The sequence below is a fragment of the Coregonus lavaretus genome (assembly GCF_964263955.1).
Source record: "Coregonus lavaretus genome assembly, chromosome: 2".
NCBI classification, from domain to species: Eukaryota; Metazoa; Chordata; class Actinopteri; order Salmoniformes; family Salmonidae; genus Coregonus; species Coregonus lavaretus.
In genome coordinates this window covers 38,212,028-38,224,197 of record NC_139989.1, presented here as the reverse complement: position 1 = coordinate 38,224,197, position 12,170 = coordinate 38,212,028, and the positions used below count along the sequence as shown (strand labels likewise).

The window sequence follows — 12,170 nt, the reverse complement described above, 5'->3', positions numbered from 1 at the left end:
GGTGTCTGTGTGAGAAAACAGATTTATTTTTGAGGGAAGTGAAGTGAAGTAGGAGGTTGTATGCACAACATACTGACACACAACACACACAGAGCCTCCTTCTGCCATATAAATGAGTCGTATAAACGTCTAGTCAGTCTGTTGTGCTGGATTCATTGGAGAACATCAAACTATCACAACTCATTTAAAATTAGTGTAGATGATTAAACCCCCATTTGTAAGTTTTACTCTTTTCACCTATCCAAATGTTGTAAAGATGTATGAGTAATGTAAAATCAAAAGACAGAAATCAGTGCATCATATGATCATACCCAGGTCAGGTGACAAGATTTGTTGGCGCCCCCATGCGGTCTATGGTTGGCACATATCAACAGAGGTGAGTCCATAGGAATTAATGGAATTCTACAGTATTTCATTTTAAGGACCAAATTACATGTATTTAAGTATTTTTGTTGTTGTAGTGGGGACAGTAACATTAGTACTTTCTAAAAACGATTCTTTAAGGATTTATTTTTAGCTCACATAATGTAGTTTAAAAGTATGCATTAAGGTGTCTGTAATAGAATAAACCTGGCAACAACAAATGTAGATATTATTAAAATGCATTTATATAGCTTCCAAAATATGTTTTACAACGGTGGAGGAGTGCCAAGATGGAGGCGCGGTGGCTTCAAAACAGTGCCCCCTTTCGGTCAACCAATGTATATATAAATAATTGGGTGAGTCACAACTACGTGACATTGTTTAATAGACAACTGAGGCTCAATCCTGTTTAGGGACATTTATTTATTTTACCTTTATTTAACTAGGCAAGTCAGTTAAGAACAAATTCTTATTTACAATGATGGCCTACACCGGCCAAACCCGGACGACGCTGGGCCAATTGTGCGCCGCCCTACGGGACTCCCAATCACGGCCGGTTGTGATACAGCCTGGAATCGAACCAGGGGGTCTGTAGTGACGCCTCAAGCACTGAGATGCAGTGCCTTAGACCGCTGCGCCATGTACCTTATGTAACCTTCGAAAGTGTTGTTAAAATTAACATTTCAATATCACAACCTGTCACATTAATAACTACAAGAACCAGAATGCACCACAACAGTCGGCCAATAGCATCGCAGGTTGTTTTGAGGCGTTGAATGCACGCGGTGATTCTTCACTTCCTGGTTAAAGATGGCGGATGAGAATGAGACAGCACCGAAGCCGGAGAAAGAAGAGGAGGTAGAAGAAGACCATGGACATTGCAGTGATTGCGAAAATGACGAGCATCACTTTGATGATGGGTAAGGGTGCACACTTATTTTTTAGCATGCTAGAAAATGTGTCATGCTCCTGCGCTCGTTTGAAAGATACGGTGCAAGCTAAGCTCAGCTGGGCTTGAGCAAACCCAATTGAACTAATCCCTCCCACCTGCTTTTGCATGATTGGTGATAACGGTTTACTGATTGCCTGCTTTTCGCTCTGATTGGATCTAAATTGGTTATGTTCCTGTTATGGGCGGGGTTTCATGCCGTTCCTCCTTTTGCTATCATCGCGAGGCATAGCTAACTACCATTGGGTCACTGTACAAGAAATTGAACCATATTATGATCAATTAAATACAATTATGCGGTCAAGACCAACACAAATCAGATTGTAGTACAATATTAAACTGGAACACATGGATGTAGAATAGAGACCAGCGTCCAAATGTTAGATACGACGTCTTAAGTCAAATGCGAAACTGATAACGTTAGCTAACTAGCTAGCCAGCTATGCCTTTTTACGACGTTGACTTGTTAGTTGACTCCCGAACTTGTGACACTGTCTGTCAAAAACAATCAACATATTAGGGTAAATAATTATTCATCGTCTGTCTTCCTTTTCAGCACAGCAACACCAGCATGATAGGTGCTAATTTCTTTAGCATAGTTGGGTCATTCCTACCATGCGGTTCCTTTTCTGTCCCCAGGAAATGTCACTACTTATTTAGTGTAAAATGTGGATTCCAGAAGGTTTTAAATATAAGGTCAGGTGTCCTTTACTTTAATAATAATAATGACATTTTAAAATCTTCATTATTTTACAGCCCTAGTTAAATTCTCTCTCATCAATAACGTTTTTTACATGATTATTGTATTTATTATTATTTCAGATTTTCTGTGTGTCCCTGATATCAAGCCAAACAACACTAGTTTTGTGTCCAGTAACATGGAGCCAATGCATGCTGAATGAAAAATTAGAGCAACATATGCAAGTCTAGTGTTGCTTGGCTTGCCAGCATCTTCAATATCTAGGCATTGCTCGCTAATGAAGCTACTGTATGTTTTCTCTGTCAAGGTCTATGCAGCCTGACATGTTTAATCAATTAGCTTTATTTTGCCAGGAGAAAATGAAAGTAACTGCTCCTAACATTCCTTCTGTAATTTGCCGTGTTGAACTTACCATATAGTACCATGTAGCTATCTTACAGCCCTTGTGTGGCTTGATGATGTCAGTGTGTATGCGAGCATCTGGAACCCTGCTAGGTAGCTAAATAAGTTAACATGAATATTACATTTGATAGCTAGTTAGCTAAATGAAAAGCTGCTTTTATAAATTGGTGATTAAATTGTCTCTATGGGAGCTGGCTAATGAAAATAGTCACTCTCAACCAACCACAAGATGACCACCTCTTTTTCCTCTGAATACCTATTTATTCTTGGGGATACATTTCCTTAATGTTTCCTCCCCTTCTCTCTTCTGTCACACTGAATATTCACTCTGAAAGGTGTTGATGCCTGATCCAGTGTTAAAATCATAGTGCCAGTCAACACACACACACTGATCTGTGTGTCCGGGAAATTAAGGGTGAATGGTTCTGGATGGTAGTTAGGTTTGACTGCTGGAATGGAAGCCTGTCGAATAAGCCATTGAATGCTTGGTCCTCTATTGTTCCTGTCAGTGTCCCCTTAACGTCCCTCATACACACGTACAAACACACATAGCCACACACTCCCCCCGGGGGGGGTCATGTGATTCACCATCTGTCCTGGTGTTACAAATACAGGCCTGTCCCTAGCCTCACTCCCCTCTCGTATGCTAATGCGATTATCCCCTGTTCTTGTAAGTATGCTGCTGTCTCCCTGTCCCTGCCCTGCCCAGGAAATGGGCCACATGGTGGGGGCTCTTCTAGAGTCCTTGGTGATCAGGGTATGGAGGAATAACTCCAACTTAAACTAGCTTGGCAATAAACTGTAAATGATCTGTATTTGTGACAAAAGGTCACCACATGCTTGTTGCCATCCTATCTTATAAGATACTGGGTATTCTAGGTTGGTAATGAAGAGGACTGAAACAGTTGTGGCACTCTCCTGGCCTATGGAAAGTCTTATAGTTACATGTTTTGTTTTTTTTCCTATGGTAGTGACAAGGGCCAGGGAGATGACAGCAGTGCCAAGAAGAAGAAAAACAAAAAGAAGAAGAAGAAGTCTGGGGCTAATAAAGAACCTACAGAGGAGGATCCGCTAGCCAAGGTAGATGTATGTACGTGTGTAGGCTACATGAATGAGTGTGGGGGCAAATGTTTTTTCTTTGTGTTTGTTCTTTTGAGAGAGGAGTGCTAGAAAGACCGATATTGACTTATTGTTCTGTAACTTTTGAAAACGGCCTCTACAAAACTGAATGGGTATGTTTTTAAATGTCTGTGCAGACATTGTTTGCATTTGGCAATTCGTTTCCTTTTCAACTCTACATTACTCTCTCTCTCTCTACACAGGTGAACTCTCTGCCTGCTGATAAACTGCAGGAGATCCAAAAGGCCATTGAACTGTTCTCTGTAGGCCAGGGCCCTGCCAAAACCATGGAGGAGGCAAGCCGACGCAGCTACCAGTTCTGGGACACACAGCCTGTCCCCAAGCTAGGTATGACATTTGGCAGGGGTACAGAAATGTCTCTCCAACCTCACAACCTTACTGTAGTGACTAGTAGGGAATAGCACATGTAACTGGGATGCCGGGACTGTCCCGGGACCACTCTTCACATTTCCCCAAAAAATTAAATGCCAAACCCTGGGAAATTACAAAATTTCCCCCCCAATATCGCACTAATGCAATTCCACAAAATACACAACTTGTGCAGCAGCAGATTGGGGAAAAAATTAAATGGCACATCATCCAAACAGGTTGTCTCATGGAAGCCTTGAACCTAGCGCATTTACTTCACATGAAGTCGCCATAAATTCAAAGCACACGCATCATTGACACTGCCGGATTGCACACGAGACCGAATGCAGTTTAGAGTTCTTATCCGATGTGAAAATACGATCCCGGTCTGACCCAAGCCCGGTGAGCTGAAACCCCGAGCCCTGGTCCGACATCACAGAAATTTAATGAACCTGAAAGAATGCCTGATTTCTAGGAAACAGTAGCCTATATTGATTTAAACTGTTGTTGAGAACAACACATCGGAGGCGGGCGGGCGGCAGCGGAGTGAATAGACGAGGAAACTGCCATTGTGCCTAGAAAAGCGCAGAAAAACTCACCTTAGTTATACAAGTAGATTTTGCTCTTCACTTGCATAGTAGCCTGTTCTACTCCTGACCAAAAGCCTGTGTCTGATCAATGTGATTTTGTTTCACTGAATCTCTCTGTATATTTGGTTAATTGATCTCTGGTTGGACAAGTGGATGTAGCTCATTTATTCGTTTGCTCATCTATCACTGATCAGAAACTTTTAGCTTGCAATAATGAAGCCTAAATCAAGTGTATTACTGATCTATTGACTCACCTAATAGCCATATATCGTCCCAATCCCACTGAAACCCCAAATCCTGACTCCTGTCTCGCATGATCAACAAACGGTATGAGTGTAGATATGGATATTTTTTAAACAGTTGGTCCCCGTTAAGATACCTTGATATTTAAACAATTTCCTCTCTTAATCTCCCTGTTATTCATGAGCTGATCTGCTATCTCTATAATCAACAACTCGATTTAGCCAAATAGGTGATATTCTGTCATTTGTTGAGTTTATCTAGCAAGTTTAGCGACTTTGGTCATTTGACTTTACACGTGGTCTGTGGTTGTGAGGCCGGTTGGACGTACTGCTAAATTCTCTAAAACGATGTTTTAGAGAATGGTAGAGAAATGAACATTCAATTCTCTGGCAACAGCTCTGGTGGACATTACTGCAGTTAGCATGCCCATTGCACGCTCCCTCAAAACTTGAGACATATGTGGCGTTGTGTAACAAAACTGCACATTTTAGTGGCCTTTTATTGTCCCCAGCACAAGGTGCACCTGTGTAATGATCATGCTGTTTAATCAGCTTCTTGATATGCCACACCTGTCAGATGGATGGATTATCTTGGCAAAGGAGAAATGCTCACTAACAGGGATGTAAACATATTTGTGCACAACATTTGAGAGAGAAGCTTTTTGTGCATATGGAACATTTCTGTGATCTTTTATTTCAGCTCATGAAACATGGGACCAACACTGCATGTTGTGTTTATATTTTTGTTCAGTGTAGCTAATTACATTTAGACAAAGCTTTTTCATTGTTAAAATATGCATAAGATTTGTTTCCAAAATAAATAATCTCACTCTGTGTAGCAATGTCACATACATTATTAAATTTAGACAAAGCCTTTTCATAGGCCTATTATTTTTTTTTATTCAAAAAAGTAGTAGTGACCTGAGGAGATTTTGATATGAGTAGTCCAATTGGGCTCCCCGTTTTTGGATTAAACCTCCTATGATGTTATGCTTTGTAAATTAACATTGAATATACAGATTGCTAATATCCTCCTTCATTGCGTTTTGTTGTTTCCCTTAGGGGAGATGGTGACATCGCATGGTTCCATCGAGCCTGACAAAGACAACATCCGGGAGGAGCCCTACAGCCTTCCTTCAGGCTTCACGTGGGATGCCCTGGATCTGGGCAATGCCGCTGTGGTGAGGAGGAGCCTCCACAACCCCTCCACCCCAGACTGAGGGTCCCAAAACAATATAGTGATAGCAATCAAAATACTTCCCTTTGGTTCTGGTTATTCCATCAGCTCACCCCACTTTACCCTACTTAATTTAACCCTTTCAGTCGTGGCTTTTCCCATGGCTCAGTCTCTCACTCTTCCTCCTTTTAGCTGAAGGAGCTGTACACTCTGCTCAATGAGAACTATGTGGAGGATGATGACAACATGTTCCGCTTTGACTACTCCCCAGAGTTCCTGCTCTGGTAACTCATTATTACTTAGCTATGTCAACTTTGTTACTCAGCTAGTCTCATTTATGTAACAATCTCTTTCAATAGAGATCTCTTATGTTAGATGTGATATCTTTAAAGAGGAGTTTTTTCTGACCAGGAAAACTCTTGGCCCTCATGTTTTCTATCGTAGTTGGGAACTGACCTGTAACTGTAATGTCTCTCTCCCTCAGGGCTCTGCGCCCCCCCGGCTGGCTGCCCCAGTGGCACTGTGGGGTGAGGGTGAACTCCAACCAGAAGCTGGTGGGCTTCATCAGTGCCATCCCTGCCAACATCCGCATCTATGACCAGTCAGTGAATATGCATCATGCTCTTGTTCACACACTTTTATTACTCCCATACACTAGTATTTTAAATAATTAATATTACATTCCTATTGTTAGCTATATTATCTCCTTGATTATATCCTTTCCTGTGTTAATTTGCTGTAAGAAGTCAGACGTTAAGAGGAGGCCTTACTCACTCTAGACTATTTTTGTCATTTAGAAACAAGAAGATGGTGGAGATCAACTTCCTGTGCGTCCACAAGAAGCTGCGCTCCAAGCGGGTAGCGCCAGTCCTGATCCGAGAGATCACCAGACGGGTCAACCTGAAGGGCATCTTCCAGGCTGTCTACACCGCTGGCGTGGTACTGCCCAAACCTGTGGGCACCTGCAGGTGGGTCACTGAGAGGCACACCCACCAACCACACCACACCACACCAGACATAGATCCATCCAACCAAATTCATATTTTCTCAAACACAAAAACAAAGTGAAAAGTGGTTATACAATCTGTTATCTGTATAGGTACTGGCATCGCTCTCTGAACCCACGCAAGCTGATCGAGGTGAAGTTCTCTCACCTGAGCCGGAACATGACTATGCAACGCACCATGAAGCTGTACCGTCTGCCTGAGGTGAGTCAGTGAGCAAAGTGCCATCTAGAGGCTGTCCTCTGCACAACACCCAACCGCTCAGCCATCACATGATGCCTCTATTTGAAATGTCTATTGTGTTGACATAAAACTCTCCATTTGAAAAGGATTACCATAACCTTCCATCTCCTTCTCTCCAGGCCCCAAAGACGTCTGGCTTGCGGCCGATGACCAGGAAGGATGTTCCGGCTGTGCATCGCCTGCTCCTGGAGTACCTGAGCCAGTTCCACCTGGCCCCCGTCATGAGCCCCGAGGAGGTGGAGCACTGGCTGCTGCCCCAGGAGAACATCATCGACACCTACCTGGTCGTGGTCAGTACCATTGTTAAAACGTACACTACCGTAGACACCTATAACGTTACACATTACAACACCAAACACACCTAGTATATGATATACACTTAGTAGACCATTAGACATTACCATATATGGACACCTATCCAGATACCCTCTGTAGACGCTTCACTGGCGGAGACATCTACCTTTAGACAACATTGTTCACCTTATGTCACCTTAATTTCACACACATCTCAAATGGAGTGAATTTTTTTAGTTGGTGACTTATGTTGGAGGATGTGTCTTCTCTCCCTGTGGCAGACGTCTGGGGGCAAAGTGACAGACTTCCTGAGCTTCTACACACTCCCCTCTACTATCATGAACCATCCAGTGCACCGCAGCCTCAAGGCAGCCTACTCCTTCTACAACGTGCACACCACCACCACCCTGCTGGACCTGATGTCTGACGCACTCATTCTGGCCAAGTCGGTGAGTTGGTCCTCCTGGTTCAGACGACTGGAGGTCAAATGGGAGATGGATTTGGGTACCAGGTCAAATACTTACTGTGTACAATGAGTATACCAACATTTCCCTTCAGAACAGCCTCAATTTGTCAGGGCATGGACTCTACAAGGTGTCAAAAGCGTTCCACAGGGATGCTGGCCCATGTTGACTCCAATGCATCCCAAAGTTGTGTCAAGTTGGTTGGATGTCCTTTGGGTGGTGGACTATGCATGATACACACGGGAAACTGTTGAGCATGAAAAACCCAGCAGCATTGCAGTTCTTGACACAAACCGGTGCGCTTGTTACCTACTACCATAACCCGTTCAAAGGCACTTAAATCTTTTGTCTTGCCCATTCACCCTCTGAATGGCACATACACAATCCATGTCTGAATTGTCTCAAGGCTTACAAATCCTTATTTAACCAGTCTCCTCCCCTTCATCTACACTGAAGTTGATTTAACAAGGGGCATCAATAAGGGATCATAGCTTTCACCTGGTCAGTCTGTCATGGAAAGCGCAGGAGTTCTTAATGTTTTGTGTCCTCAGTGTATAATTCACCTTTATCTAACTTAATCCCTCTCCCCCATCTCTCTCCGTATCCCCCTCTCTCATCCATATCTATTGTCAATATCCAGAAAGGGTTTGACGTTTTCAATGCACTGGACCTGATGGAGAATAAGACTTTCCTGGAGAAGCTGAAGTTTGGCATCGGAGATGGAAATCTACAGTATTATCTGTACAATTGGAAGTGTCCTAGCATGGGGTCAGAGAAGGTGCGTCATGATGCCCATAGTTCATATTTACTGATAGTTCAGTCAGTTCCTAGAGTGATTACTATTTTTCACATTGATATCAATTATCCATGGTAATATGATGATAATGAAACAGTGTTTTGTGTTACCTAGACTGTACTGTAAACCAATGAGATCATGCCTATGGAGATATGCACCACTAAGAGCTAAATATTTTTTTCTGGTACAAAAGGAGGAAGTGTTATAAATGAGATAGGGAACTGTTGACTTGATTATCTTGTTATCGCAGTTAAGCCAGGCAGAGAAGTATACAAGCTTCACAGATGTCATCGTGTGTTCTCATTTGAACTTCTGGTGAAACTATCATAAGCTTCCCTTTTCTGTGGTTCACAGGTTGGCTTGGTACTACAGTGACACCCCTCTTCACCCCATCCCCACTGAGCTTCACAGTTAGGCCAGGAGACCACACAATGCACTGACCACCTGACAGATGGACCGATGGACTTCCTTCTTCAGGAAAGAGAACCCACCGCCCATTTTTACTTTTTGACCTTAGAACTTTGACCTGCACTACCGCTGCCAGGCAGGGAGTCGGGGTAGTTGGTCCTTCTCCACACTCACTCTCTCTCCCTCCCATCACATGGACCTTAAGCCATTGTAGTTACCATCCCATATAACAATTTGAAGTCTGTAATGATTGTACCAGAAATCATATAAACACACTGCACAATTCACCATATAACACACACACACGTATAACTACACAACATACATGTACAGTAAGACAAACATGACAGGAAAATTATACTAACACATACTCACTAGACGCTAACATTGTATTATCCTTCATGTGTGCGACACGCTTTTGCAAAACAAATCTCATCATCCCCAAAGTAAAGTTTTAGAGAGAGAAATCTAAACAATCAAAAACATTTAAAAAGGAAGAAAAATAAATAAGGTAATTAATATCCAAAGTGGACACGACAAGGGCTTCTATCAATGTTATTTCTTCTCTCGATACTGAGGCTTGAACCTGCAGATTTACTATCAACCCCTCAATTTTCTTCACTGTAGGCATTCTAGAGTTCACTCTGTACACAGCTGACTGAGGGGTAAATGAGGGGTTTTGTCCTTCATCTTTTTTTAAATATATATTTTTTGTCCCATCTGTACTAACTGCCGTGACCCATTCAGAAGCCCTGTTCAGAAGAAAATACAACGGTTACTGTTAAATGGAACAGCTGTCATCACCAAGAACTTAACAATGTGGAGTAGTTCGGACATTTTTTAAAAGTTTTTTTTAAGTTGAGGCCGGGAGAGCAGATATCTGGAGGGGGAATGGTTGGGGTGGGGGCTGCTGAGAGGGGGCACGGGAGGGACTGGATACTGTTTGTGGGTATAACACCTCTGGAATTGAGAATCGAAACTGTCAAAGATTTTGGGACCTGGGCCAGGGAGGGGGCTGGATAACACCCAAGTAAACATTTTGTTTTTATGTAGAGTGTTGGATGGGATGCAAACCGAATGGAAAAACGGGTCTCATGGTTTTATGATGCAGGAAAACAAATGTGAAGATGCGGGGGAATTTTTGTGCAAAATAAAAGATAGAAGTTGCTGTGAGGTTTTGTAATGGTTTCTCTCAGGTGATCTCTATCCTTTAGTTTATCATGAGGATATTCACTGGGTTAGTTCTGCATTACCCCATCACCCCTTGGTGGTCAAATTCTACTTAAGTGGTGTGACTCCGAAATCAGTCAAAACAATTAATTTGGATTCTTGTTATACTTGTATTCTTGTTCTGTAAATAATTTCCCATGAACCATTTGGTTTGAGTTTGCTATTTTAGTGCAGACATAAAGGTTATAACTTTCAAAGGAATTTAACAGAAAATTGCCATCGAAAAAATGCATTTGTGTTCGTTGTCCGTAGCTTATGCCTGCTCATACCATAACCCCACCCCCACCATGGGGTACTCTGTTCACAACGTTGACATCAGCAAACTGCTGCTCGCCCACACAACGCTATACACGTGGTCTGTGGTTGTGAGGCCAGTTGGATGTACTGCCAAATTCTCTAAAACGACATTGGAGGAGGCTTATGGTAGAGAAACACGCTCCCTCAACTTGAGAAATCTGTGGCATTGTGTTGTTTGATAAAACTGCACATTTTAGAGTGGCCTTTTATTGTCCCCAGCACAAGGTGCATCTGTGTAAAGATCATGCTGTTTAATCAGCTTCTTGTTATGCAACACCTGTCAGGTGGATGGATTATCTTGGAAAAAGATAAATGTTCACTAACAGGGATGTAAACAAATTTGAGCACAACATTTGAGAGAAATAAGCTTTTTGTGCGTATGGAACATTTCTGTGATCTTTTATTTCAGCTCATGAAACAGCACACTTTACATCTTGTGTTTATATTTTTGTTTGTGTATATTTGATAATATCTAATTTACCTCTCATGGAAATATAAAATCTGTAAGGCACTACACACTCCAATTTACATTTACATCATTTAGCAGACGCTCTTATCCAGAGTGACTTACAAATTGGTGCATTCAACTTATGATAGCCAGTGGGACAACCACTTTTATTCTTTTTTTTGTTTCTTTTTTTTTGTGGGGGAGTAGAAGGATTACTTTATACTATTCCAGGTATTCCTTAAAGAGGTAGGGTTTCAAGTGTCTCCGGAAGGTGGTCAGTGACTCCGCTGTCGTGGGGGAGCTTGTTCCACCATTGGGGTGCCAGAGCAGCGGATAGCTTTGACTGGGCTGAGCGGGAACTGTGCTTCCTTAGAGGTAGGGGGGCTAGCAGGCCAGAGGTGGATGAACGTAGTGCCCTCGTTTGGGTGTAGGGACTGATCAGAGCCTGAAGGTACAGAGGTGCCGATCCCCTCACAGCTCCGTAGGCAAGCACCATGGTCTTGTAGTAGATGCGAGCCTCAACTGGAAGCCAGTGGAGTGTGCAGAGGAGCGGGGTGACATGAGAGAACTTAGGAAAGTTGAACACCAGACGGGCTGCAGCGTTCTGGATAAGTTGTAGGGGTTTAATGGAACAGGCAGGGAGCCCAGCCAACAGCGAGTTGCAGTAATCCAGACGGGAGATGACAAGTGACTGGATTAGGACCTGTGCCGCTTTCTCTGTAAGGTAGGGTCGTACTCTGCGAATGTTGTAGAGCATGAACCTGCAGGATCGGGTCACCACTTTGATGTTAGCGGAGAATGACAGGGTGTTGTCCAGGGTCAGTCCTTCTCCGGGAGGAAGAGCAGCTCCGTCTTGCCGAGGTTCAGCTTGAGGTGGTGATCCGACATCCACACTGATATGTCTGCCAGACATGCAGAGATGCGATTCGCCACCTGGTTATCAGAAGGGGGAAAGGAGAAAATTAATTGTGTGTCGTCTGCGTAGCAATGATAGGAGAGACCATGTGAGGATATGACAGAGCCAAGTGACTTGGTGTATAGAGAGAATAGGAGAGGGCCTAGAACTGAGCCCTGG

General features: G+C 43.0%; 1 protein-coding gene across 3 annotated transcripts; it reads left to right on the top strand.

The window, feature by feature from the left end:
* Positions 1-1,156: 1,156 nt before the first annotated feature.
* Positions 1,157-10,293, top strand: LOC311147312 (glycylpeptide N-tetradecanoyltransferase 1). Of its 3 annotated transcripts, none has more exons than XM_084183997.1 (12): positions 1,157-1,283; positions 3,386-3,494; positions 3,737-3,881; positions 5,797-5,915; positions 6,104-6,195; positions 6,396-6,512; positions 6,709-6,879; positions 7,011-7,119; positions 7,278-7,448; positions 7,734-7,901; positions 8,557-8,694; positions 9,067-10,293. In XM_084183997.1, exons 1-12 carry the CDS (start codon positions 1,174-1,176, stop codon positions 9,085-9,087), a joined length of 1,470 nt encoding a protein of 489 aa, XP_084040123.1. In that variant the 5' UTR covers positions 1,157-1,173; the 3' UTR covers positions 9,088-10,293. The 3 variants fall into 3 exon arrangements, with proteins under 3 accessions (XP_084040123.1, XP_084040122.1, XP_084040124.1); XM_084183996.1 differs by having other exon boundaries at positions 1,170-1,283; positions 3,386-3,500; XM_084183998.1 differs by lacking the exon at positions 1,157-1,283 and adding an exon at positions 1,528-1,833.
* Positions 10,294-12,170: the final 1,877 nt, after the last annotated feature.